This window comes from Crocuta crocuta, unplaced genomic scaffold (assembly GCF_008692635.1).
Source record: "Crocuta crocuta isolate KB4526 unplaced genomic scaffold, BGI_CrCroc_1.0 scaffold77, whole genome shotgun sequence".
In the NCBI taxonomy this organism is placed as follows: Eukaryota; Metazoa; Chordata; class Mammalia; order Carnivora; family Hyaenidae; genus Crocuta; species Crocuta crocuta.
In genome coordinates this window covers 2,756,629-2,768,055 of record NW_027532172.1, presented here as the reverse complement: position 1 = coordinate 2,768,055, position 11,427 = coordinate 2,756,629, and the positions used below count along the sequence as shown (strand labels likewise).

Here is an 11,427-nt window from a genome sequence, read left to right as displayed (position 1 = left end):
GTCCAGCCCTGGCCCCGCGGCATCTCCAGCGTCTCAGGCAGGGGGCGCGGTACACACTTCAGGGCCTCAGGGGCGTGGCCGATGGACAGAGGTGTAGTCGTGGGCGGGGCCTCTGCTGAGCAGGGGCGTGTTTGCTCCCGGGCGTAGCCTCCGTTGGGCGGGGCTACGCAGAACCCGGGCGGCGGCGGCCGCGGCAGGAAATCGGGGCTGGGCCCTGCGAGCGCGAGATCCCATCCCGGACCCTGTCCCCGCCAAGCGATCCTCGGGTCTGGTCATGGACGCTGCAGAGCCGGGTAGGCGGTCCGGGATATGGGATCCGAGAGGGACCTCCCCCAACTGTACCCCACCTCCTAAACTGAGGCGCTTCGCCTGTCCCTTTCCATCCAGAGACTAGGGAAAGGAGTCCCGAATGGGAAGGACACAGGAATCCTCCCTTGTGGGGACCCCCAAGTCTAGAAGGGCCCAGAACACCATTCCCTGACCCCCTCCCCCTTTGGAGTCTTCACCCCGGATGCCTGGGGGAGGGAGCCCAGGAAGGGGAAGTGGCCGCTTCTGCTTCTGATATTTGTGATGGGGGGCAGGGTGTCACGACCGCCGCCACTGGGGAGGGCGATGAAGCAGGATCCCTACTGAGGAGGGGGCATTGCTGATCTGAGCCCCTTAGAAGGGGAACTGTGGCAGAAATGTGGCAAGGTCCGACTTTTATTTCCGGCTCTCTTTGTGTCTCTGCTGTGCATGTTGAGTGTCACGGTCTTTATGTTCCTCTGGTTTCAGTCTGCCTGTATGTGTTTGTGCCACAGGCTCTGTGCCGGCCTCTCCCACGTGTATTTCCATCTGTCTGGCCTGAAGTCCATGTGGTTCCATTGTCAAGCTGGCTCTCTCCCCAGGGACAGTGGGGCTGCATCTGGGGCATCTGTTTTGCTGCTTTGCTTCTGGGCCCATGTGTGTGTGGGTGTCTCTGTTCCTCTGAGCAGCTGTCCCTGTGTTGGGTTGTGCCTGATCCATCTGCCTGCCCTGAGCTGGCTTCACCCCAGGCCACATTGTCTCCATCCTGACTCTGACACCACCCCCCCCCTTCCCTCGCTGTCTGCAGGATCAGAACACTTTCTGTCTCTCCACACACCCCACCCGCCTGCTTCAAAACAACCCGCTAAGGCGCTAAGGGCCTACCTAGGTGGCGGTGCTGTGAGTGGAGGGAGGCTTCATTGGCCCATGTGTGACACTCCCCTCCCCCAGGGCTACCCCCGGCTCCAGAGAGCAGGAAGAGGTACAGTGACATCTTCCGGAGCCTGGACAACCTAGAGATCTCACTGGGGAACGTGTGAGTCTGAGCCTGGGCCACCCCCAAATCCCTATAATCATTTATGTGCCTCACTAGGAACCTATAACATCTGGATCCCCTACCTAATAACCTGAGAAGTCTAAAGTGGGTCCCTCCAAAACACCTGAAAAATTCCAAAATTCAANCTTGTAACCACTTAAAACATTTGAGATCCTTAGAATCCCACCCTATAAACCCCAGATTTACCTGGGACCTTTCAAACTCTCTCAAGTCCCATTAAAAAAAGTCGCCTGATTCCCCCCAAAACCACCCAGACTTCCCACATACAAGAGATGTCACAGAGATAATGTCCAGGACCATCACTCAAACTTCCCTGGGGCCCCCCCAGTACCACTAGGCAGGACAGACTGGGTGGAGGGTGGCATCTTGACACCCTTACCTCCCAGGACCCTTGAGATGCTGCCTGGAGACCCCGTGCTTTCAGGAGAGCCAGAGTCTGACAAGACCCCCACAACCACTGAGGTGAAGGGCGGGACCAATGAGGCAGGGAGGAGGGGGCCCCCAGGAGGAGGGGCTCTAGGGGGTTGAGGCCCCTGCCCCGCTTGCTCCTAAATGCTGTCTCCCTCCACTCAGACCAGTGAAACCAGCCTTTGGAGTGGCCTCTCCCTGGAGGGCCCTGCACCCCTTACAGGTAGGTAGGAGGGCTTTGAGACCAGGGGAGTGGGGGCAGGAAGGACTCCTCCCCCCAACAAGTCATCAGCAGCTGCCTGTTCTTTTTTTTTTTTAATATTTTTATTTATTTCTAGGATAGAGAGAGACAGCATGAACAGGGGAGGGTCAGAGAGAGAGGGAGCCACAGACTCTGAAACAGGCTCCAGGCTCTGAGCTGGCAGTCAGCACAGAGCCCGACGCGGGGCTCGAACCCACGAACCGCGAGATCATGACCTAAGCGAAAGTCGGACGCTTAACCGACTAAGCCACCCAGGCGCCCCAGCAGCTGCCTGTTCTATGTGCCAGGGAAACAACAGTACATGACAGAGCTGAGCCCCTGCCCTCAGGGAGTCCCCAGTCTGGGTGGAGAATCAGTAGAAAATTGCAACCTGGACAAAATCATAAAAGGGTGTTTGGGGAAGCCACAGGGTGTAGAATAGGGGTCACTGGTCTGGTCTTGGGGCTCAGGGAAAGCTTCCACAGAAGCTCAGGGTTTCAGAGGTCAGAGGTCCACCCTCCTGCCGTAGGGGAGGAACTGGACTTGCGGCTCATCCGGACCAAGGGAGGCGTGGATGCAGCACTGGAGTATGCCAAGACCTGGAGCCGCTATGCCAAGGAGCTGCTGGCCTGGACCGAGAAGAGAGCCAGCCTTGGTGAGGGTCCCTTCTACCCTGCCCCAGACCCCAGGCAGTGCCCATCCCCTGCCCAACTCAGACCCCTGCTGTCTCCCCCTACAGAGCTAGAGTTTACCAAAAGCATCATGAAGATCGCCGAGGCTGGCAAGGTGGCAATCCACCAGCAGGTAGCCGTGACCGGACCCCCCGCCCTGACCCCCTAGATCCTCAGCACCCCACAACACCTACTCTCCCACCCCAGAGCCACATGCCACTGCAGTATATCTACACCCTGTTTCTGGAACACGACCTCAGCCTGGGAGCCCTGGCCATGGAAACAGTGGCCCAGCAGAAAAGAAGTTACTCCCAGGTGAGGGGGCCCTGCTGCAGGTCTCATTCCGTTCACACCTCCCCAGCAGGAAGGCAAGGTTCCCATCCATGCTGTTTTGCTGATGAGGAAGCTGAGGCCCAGGGATGCTGAGGAACTTGCCCAAGGTTACCCAGCAGAGATTCAAACCAGGCTTCCTGTACAGTTGCAAAACTGTGCTTTTGTTTGTTAGCAGGGCTTGGGGGGAAAGGCGCTGAGTGTTCACAGGAAGAGAGCTTTGCCATCTCTGGGGCCAGGCTTTAGAAAGGTTGAGGTGGGGACACTGCAGGGGAAGGGGGAGGGGGTGGCGAGAGTGCAGACCCAGAAAAGAGTACAGAGGATGAAAGGCACGCGGTAGTGGGAAGCAGAAAGACTGGTGGCCCTGAGGCAGCACCCCCCGTCTGCCCTCCTTGCCAGCCCCTGGCAGCCAAACGAACTGAGATCGAGAAGTGGCGGAAAGAGTTTAAGGAGCAGTGGCTGAAAGAGCAGAAGCGGATGGTGAGGCCTGGCAAGATGGGTGGCTGCGTGCGGCCTGGTGGACGAGAACAGGTGCTGATCTGTCCCCTTCTGTCCCTGTCCCCACCCCCCACAACCCCAGAACGAGGCGGTGCAGGCACTGCGGAGGGCCCAGCAGCAATACCTGCAGCGCAGCGAGGACCTGTGGGTTCGCTCCCAGGCATCCCCTGAGGACCCGGCACCCCAGGCCTCGCCAGGACCCAGCAAACAGCAGGAGCGGCGGCGGCGATCGCGAGAGGAGGCTCAGGCCAAGGTGGGGACCCGGCCCTGTGCCCCCCTGCCCAGCACTTCGGTGCACCCTCCCCCAACGCTCTGTCCCACAAGGGCCCCAACCCCGGTTTCCCCAGGTGCAGGAGGCCTTGGCGCTGTACCAGGCCTGTGTCCGCGAGGCCAACGCCCGGCAGCAGGACCTGGAGGCCGCCAAGCAGCGGATCGTGTCGCATGTGCGCAAGCTGGTGCTGCAGGGGGACGAAGTCCTGAGGCGGGTGAGGCCTTTTCCCACTGCCACCCCCCAGCTGAGGGCCCCCTNCCCCATCCGGGCTGGGCTCTGATCACGCCCCCCTCCCTAAGCTGCCCCCAAACCCTGACCGTGCTGGTGTCTCTAAAGGTCAGGCTCTGCTCCTCTCTCACTGTAGTCTGTGCCCCGCAGGTGACCCTGGGACTCTTAGGGCTTCGAGGGGCACAAGCGGAGCGTGGTCCCCGTGCCTTCTCTGCCCTGGCTGAGTGCTGTGAGCCCTTTGAGCCTGGCCAGCGCTACCACGAGTACGTGAGGGCGCTGCGGCCCGAGGCCCCACCACCTCCGCCGCCTGCCTTCTCCTTCCAAGAGTTCGTGCCCGCTGCACACAGGTGGGCTCCCCCCCCCCGGGAGCAGGGTCAGGAATGAGCTCCAGACACACAGTTTTGGGCTGTTGGAGCCACCAGGCTGAGTACTCAGCGTCAAACTCAATGAGGCTTTGAGTTCTTGGATTTAGTACCCAAGGATCTTGTTTTGGGGGAGGGGTCCCAGTTCTGGGAGAGTCTGAACTTCAGGGTGACCAGACTGGGTGCTCACTGGTGTCAAGGCTTGCAGACCCAAGTGCTTGGAGTTGGGTCCTAGCTGCAGTGCCTAGGTGATGTCATCCCGGGGCAGATTCCAGGTTTTCAGAGCCCTCAATCTTCCCCGTTCAGCTCCCCTCTGGACACAAGAAAGAAGCTCTCTGGCCCCCTACCCCCACGGCTGGAGGAGAGTGCGGCCGAGACAGGTCTTTGCGAGGATGTAGGCCCAGGCTGGCAGGGTGAGTGCGGTGAGGGGTGGGTGAGAGTGGTGCTGGGGCAGGGGTCCATCCTAATTGACCTGTTCCCTTCTAGGGACTCCAGGCCCCACTCTAGGCAGCGACGTGGACAGCATGGGCGGTAGCAGCGAGTCTCGGTCCCTGGACTCTCCCACCTCCAGCCCAGGTGGGGCTAGGGCCTAACCCGTTCCCTACCTCTAACCGTCCTCCAGACCCTGCCCAGGCTCTGACCCTCAGTCTCTAACCTGTCATTTGACTCTGACCTACTTACACTCCTGGCCTATTTCCTATATCCTTTGATTCATTCTCTTGAGCCAATTTCTGAACCAGCCCCCAGACCACTGACCCATTCCCCAGCCCCTAAGCTCTGCCTTGACTTCTCTCCTGATCTCTAACCATTTCCTCAAGGGCATCTGTGGGTGGTTCTGGAAAGCCTAAAAACCAGGACCATCTCCTTAGCCCTGGAGCTTCCTAATGACCCCTGTGACCCCCGACCTCTGTGACCCTATGACTCCAGGCCCTGGCACAAGGCGGTTGGTGAAGGTGGCATCCACAGGCACTGAGTCCTCAGATGACTTTGAGGAGCGAGACCCTGGTGAGGCTGGAAGCAGGTGGGGGATGGTGGGGGGCAGACCAGGCACCCCTGACCCTGTGTCCCCACAGACCTGGGAGATGGGCTGGAGAACGGCTCAGGAAGCCCTTTCAGGAAGTGGACACTATCTGGCGCAGCCCAGACCCACCGGCTGCGGCGGCTACGGGGCCCAGCCAAGTGCCGCGAATGTGAAGCCTTCATGGTCAATGGGATTGAGTGTGAGGAGGTGTGGCCCGGGCCCATGAACCAATAACCTCTTATGACCCCAGTGACCTCCCTGACCCCAGGCACTTGACCTGAAATCCCTATGACCTTTCTGCCCTTGGGACCTGCCCTGATCTAAAGATGTCCTATGAGCCCCCTACCCCCTGAGGATCCCTACCACCTTCTCTTCCCCTGCTGACCTCTGTTGACCTTGACCCTATAACCTTCCCCTCAGTGCTTTCTGACATGCCACAAGCGGTGTCTGGAGACTCTACTCATCCTCTGTGGACATAAGCGACTGCCAGTCCGGACTCCCCTCTTTGGGGTTGACTTCCTGCAGCTGCCCAGAGACTTCCCGGAGGAGGTGCCCTTTGTGATCACCAGGTGTACGGCCGAGATAGAACAGCGTGCCCTGGGTGTGCAGGTGCCGCCTTGACTCTTGACCACCCCCAGTAGTGACCTGGTCCTCTCGATGGGTGGATTGTAAGCCAGATGTCCATTTCCTGCCCCTGCCCCGCAGGGCATTTATCGGATCAGCGGGTCCCGAGTCCGTGTGGAGCGGCTGTGCCAGGCTTTCGAGAATGGCCGAGGGTTGGTGGACATGTCAGGAAACTCACCTCACGATGTCTCGAGTGTCCTCAAGCGATTCCTCCAGGAGGTGGGTACTCAGTGGCTCAGGGGTAGGGGGCCGGGCGGGCTCAGGCTGAGGCCCCTCTGCAGCCCACCCACACCCATGTCCCTCCCACCATTCCACCCTCAGCTCACTGACCCCGTGGTCCCCTTCCACCTCTACGACGCCTTCATCTCTCTGGCTAAGACCCTGCATGCAGACCCTGGGCACGACCCTGGGACCCCCAGCCCCAGCCCTGAGGTTATCCGCTCGCTGAAGACCCTCTTGGTGCAGCTGCCTGACTCTAACTACAACACCCTGCGACACCTGGTGGCCCATCTGTTCAGGTGTGCACTGTCCCTGACCTTGAAATGTGATTTCTGACCTAAGGCACGGATCTGTGACCCCGTCCCTGGACATATGGCTGATATGTCTGATCTCTGGGACTGACCTCTGCCACTGACTTCTGACCTTTGCATGTGCTTTCTGAGCTCTGAATCTTAATACCTGACTCCAGACTTTGGGTGCTGGCCCTAATCTCCACTGCCAGGCATGCAGCTGCCAGTCTCAATGACTGGGACCACTTACCCAGGACTTGGGCAAGTTGCCGCTAGCCTGGCCTACAGCTCCTCCCGGACGACCAGTGACCGTGCATGCCATGCCCTGACCCTTTTCCTCATACTGTCCCCAGGGTGGCTGCACAGTTTGAGGAAAACAAGATGTCTGCCAACAACCTGGGCATTGTGTTTGGGCCCACGCTGCTGCGGCCACCGGATGGTCCAGGGGCAGCAGGTGCTGGCCCTGTCACCTGCCTACTAGACTCTGGGCACCAGGCCCAACTCGTCGAGTTCCTCATCGTATACTACGAGCAAATCTTTGGGATGGATGACCTCCCCGTGGCCAGTGAGCCTCCACCCCGAGACCCCAGTCCAGCTCCCGGAGCTCTCACAACCAACCCCCAGCAACCACCCTCAGACCCTGCCCCAGATCCCCTGCCCTTAGTCCTAACCTCAGACCCCAACCCAGACCCTGAGCCCCACGGTACCTTGGAGAAGCATCCTGAAGCTACGCCTCCTGAGGTAGGAACCCCCTGGGCCCACAGGCAGGGGAGGGCCTTCTCTGCATTTAAGCCTCTCACTCTCCTGTCTCCCTTCCTTCTTTTGCCTTTAAAACTTTCTCTGTCATCCCCTTTCTCCCTTCCTTGTTTACCTTGTGCTCATTCTGGAAGGAAAAGTGAGGAATCGAGCGGGGGTGGGGCTAATAAGGGAGGAACAACAGGATACAGCTCTGCAGTTATTAACAAGGGTGATCATTTATTCCTTCAACAGAGTATTTATTGAACACCTAGTGTGTACCAAGCATTGTTATAGCAGGCATTGCACATACATCAGTGAGTAAATTATTGAGAGACCCCATCCTTTCGGCGACTGCATTCTAGTGGGGAAGAAACCAACGATAAAAAAGAAATAGGATACAAAGTCAGTTTGTAGAACATTACAAGGGGACAAGTACTATGGAGAAAAGAAAGGGTAGCATAAGGTAAGGGACACTGGGGGCACCAAGGAGAGGTGGAGGGCAGTTTGTAGCAGTAAAAGGATTCTGTGGGCCAGTTCCACGGAGAAGGTGGATTTGACCAAAGACTGGACGATGTCGGGGAGGAATAAGCCATATGGAGACCTGGGGAAGGGTGTTCCAAAGAGAACAACCCGTGCAAAGGCCCTGAGGTAAGAGCATGACTGGTGTGTTTAGGGCACAGCCCCGAGCTGTAATGAATTAGTGAGGAGAAAGTGGTAGAAAGTGAGGCCAAAGAGGCGTCTGTTTAATGCCACATAGACTGTGCATCTACTATGCATGGGCACTTCATAAGCTTCCTGTCATCCTCAGCACAGCCGTGAGAGGTAGACACTGTTAGTGAAAACCATTTACAGAGGAGACTCCTACAGGGGGCTTCCCTGTCCCTCAGATCGTGCTACACACACCATTCCTTAGAACATGGACCTCCCCACCAACAGCAACTTGGAGCCGGCAAAGGAGCAGTCAGTGGGTTCTGGGTCTCTGAGAAATGGAATGGTTCAGAAAACGTTTGGGACAGGAGGAAAGAACTCCAGCTGCGATTAGCATTTAGCCAAAGGATCAACTGAAGGATATACAGATCACCTACAAAGCAGGTGCAAGGTTGCAGAGAAGGATGGAGACCAGTAGCTCCCCCGGTCCTAATGTGGACACGGCTAAGTCACTCCCTGGGCTGCCCCTCTGCTGAGCAAGGGTGTGTCTGCCTTCACGGAGCCCACAGTCGAGATTAAGAACATTGCTCTGCACGAGAGGATAAGCAGTCCACTGTTAAGGGCATTGTCTCCCCAGATACCAAACCTGCCAAAGACCTTTTGCATGTCCAGGAACAAACCCTCAGGTCTCCAAGAGTCTCAAAGAACTGGAATTTTATTGTTGAGGTTTTGGTCTTGGGTTTGTTCCTGTAGATTCCAGCTCCACAGAGTGACCAGAGAGAAGTGACTGAGGACACCAAAGAGGAAGGAGGGGAAGGTGAGTATGTTGGGGGGCACCCAGGAGTTGTAGGGGTATCCTTGCTTGGGGTGGCTTAGCTGGGGAGATATCCTGAGGACTTAGGGATGCTCAGCACTGGCCACCCCAACCCGCAGTGTCCAGCCAAGGTCCAGAGGACTCACTCCTGGGAACACAATCCCGTGGCCACTTCAGCCGCCAGCCAGTGAAGTATCCCCGGGGCGGCGTTCGGCCCGTCACCCACCAGCTATCCAGCTTGGCCCTGGTGGCTTCCAAATTGTGCGAGGAGACCCCTGTGGCATCAGTGCCCCGAGGGAGCTTGCGGAGGCGGGGACCTGGCCCCGTCACCTCCTCTCCCCCTGAAGGCAGCCCTCTGCGCCGCACCCAGCTGCCCAAGCATTTTGAGATCACCCAAGAGACAGCCCGGCTACTCTCCAAGCTACACAGCGAGGCTGTGCCCACAGCCACCTCCTGCCCAGACCCCCAACCTGAGGAAGCTGAGGACCATCTCTGACCATGCCAGCATTCTGACCAAGGAGGAAAGGACTCAGAAGGTGTTCAGTCTTGGGGGTCTGGAGAGTTCCTGTAAGGAAAGGCTACATGGCCTCGGGTACTAAAACCCTTTTGGAAGCAATATATCAGGATCTCTCAGCTAGACACGGGCCCTTGCCAAACATCAGGGCCACTCAGGTTCAGAGGTTAGTCAGGGCCAATACTCAGGGTCAATACAGGTCATGGGATCCTTGGCATCCGCCCCCTAGGACAGGGGTGCCTTTTGCTACTTTGGTTGTGGCCACTCCCCTACCTCTGTCTGCCTTCTTAGCTGACCTCAGGTGACCAACACTTGGGAGTGGGTAGCCCAAACTCAACATCCTGGTGGTACCTGGGGTGTGATGGCCTCAGAATAAACTGTGTCCTTTATACCCTGGAGTGTCTTTCTTTGCCAGGGGAAGGCGATGGGAGAGATAGATGAGGGCAGAATCCTTTGGCCCCACTTTACCCACCAGAGAAACCAAAGCCCTCTTTCATCCCCAAACATCCTTGAGCACCTACAGGCAGTACCGGCTGGGCCCGGGCACCAGGCTGAGTCACACCGGCCCGGCCCTCCCGGAGCTCCACGTCCCCGATCCGGTCCTGCATAATCAAACAAATATAACAAAGTGCAGATAACTGGGACAATGGGGTTATGTGCTCTGGGCCGTGGGANAAGAAACTGGAGTGCTCCCCGAGGGTCACCTGGGGCGGGAGAGGTCCGAGGGGCACCGGAGGCCGCTGCGCGCGGTAGCTGAGTTCTCAAGAAACGGAGGCGGGGCGGGGGTCCCGGCTGTGGGAGCCCAGTCGGATCAGGGCGTGGCTTGGAACTCGGCGACGGATTGGACGCCAGGGAGCGGGCGGGGTGGCCGGGTGGGGGTGCGGACCCTGAGACCACCCGGAGCTGCGCCCAGGCTGCGCGAGGTCACTGCGGTAATTCTTGGGCCTTGAATGACTCAGCCCCCGGAAGGCTCGAAACTGCGTGCGTGTGGGGTGCGCGAGAAAGAGGGCGGGGGTCCCGCGCCGGAAGTGGAGAGGGGCGACCGAGAGGCCGTGAGGCCTGGAGAAAATAGGGGGGGGGGAGTGCTGAGGTTCCGGGAGACCTTGTCCTTACAGAGACCGCTGAGTTTCCCCAGGTGGCAGAGACGGGGCGGGGCTTCCCCAGGTGGCGGGGGCGGGGCGCCGGGCCTGGGCAGAGGTGGGACCCCGCCTCCCGTCCTCTCTTGGCTGCCAGCGCAGAGCGCACTCGAACGCTCCTCAGCTCCCCTTCGCGGTCACCAGGCTATGGGGCTGGGGCCTGCCCCGACCCCCAGGGAGGCCGACCCTACTGCGGCGTGACGGGAGGCCCAAGCGAGGNCTCCTCCCCTCTCCCCCAGCTCCTCCTCTAGCCTGGGGGCGCCGGGAGGCCCGGCCGGCCGCCGCCTCCCTGACCGCCCCCTTTGTCAGCGACGGTACCGGGGTCCTCGGACCCACTGGTAAAGGCCCGATTCCCCGCCCGCTTCGGGAGCGCTCGCGCCCAAAACCCGCCGCCCAACTTCTGGGGCTGCCTCGCTGTCCATTCTGGACGACCTGGTCACCTCCACGCTCTAGCACGGACAGCAGTGACCCCACCCTGCGCACACCCGTCCCCTGGGCTCTGCTCCCTGCAATGATCCCTGCACCAAACAGACCCTCCCTCACCTACTTTCACAGCTCACGCCCCCTTTGTTCCTCTCTCCCCCGACCTCCAGTACAGATTGGCGGCGCTTGGGCTGATGACTTCTTGTTGGTTTTTTGTTTGTTTGGCTTGTTTTGCTTCTTTATTTTTTTTTATTAAAAAATTTTAATGTTTATTTGTTTTGGGAAAGAGAGCATCAGTAGGGAAGGGGCAAAGAGAGAGGGGGGGAGACAATCTGAAGCAGACTCCAGGCTGTGAGCTCTCAGCACAGAGCCCAACAGGGGGCTGGAACCCACAAACCACAAGATCATGACCTGAACAAGTCAGTTGCTTAACCGACTGAGCCATCCAGGCGCCCATTTTGCTTTAGATTTTTTTTTTAAAAAAGCCAATCATTTGATTTGGGAGTATCTTTGTAAGCGTCTTAGTAGTAAATAAGCAACCGCTGCCCATCCCCCCCCCCACGCCCACTGTTGTAGCTTGCTTTTCCGGGTTACCCTGGTCTCCACCACAGCCACTTTACCCTGAGGCATCTGAGTTTGAGACCCTTGC

The 11,427-nt window shown here is 58.6% G+C and overlaps 1 protein-coding gene across 3 annotated transcripts; it reads left to right on the top strand.

Annotated features, from left to right (window-relative positions):
* The first annotated feature begins 181 nt into the window (after positions 1-181).
* GMIP (GEM interacting protein) lies at positions 182-9,610 on the top strand. Of its 3 annotated transcripts, XM_077776988.1 has the most exons (21): positions 182-293; positions 1,237-1,321; positions 1,729-1,804; positions 1,916-1,973; positions 2,521-2,646; positions 2,731-2,795; positions 2,870-2,977; positions 3,392-3,472; positions 3,573-3,743; positions 3,838-3,975; positions 4,140-4,336; positions 4,658-4,764; positions 4,838-4,927; positions 5,279-5,356; positions 5,425-5,579; positions 5,793-5,981; positions 6,078-6,215; positions 6,318-6,514; positions 6,859-7,246; positions 8,645-8,708; positions 8,825-9,610. In XM_077776988.1, exons 1-21 carry the CDS (start codon positions 275-277, stop codon positions 9,199-9,201), a joined length of 2,907 nt encoding a protein of 968 aa, XP_077633114.1. In that variant the 5' UTR covers positions 182-274; the 3' UTR covers positions 9,202-9,610. The 3 variants fall into 3 exon arrangements, 2 of the variants coding, with proteins under 2 accessions (XP_077633114.1, XP_077633115.1); XR_013338311.1 differs by lacking the exon at positions 8,825-9,610 and having other exon boundaries at positions 6,859-7,891; XM_077776989.1 differs by lacking the exon at positions 182-293 and having other exon boundaries at positions 1,236-1,319.
* Positions 9,611-11,427: the final 1,817 nt, after the last annotated feature.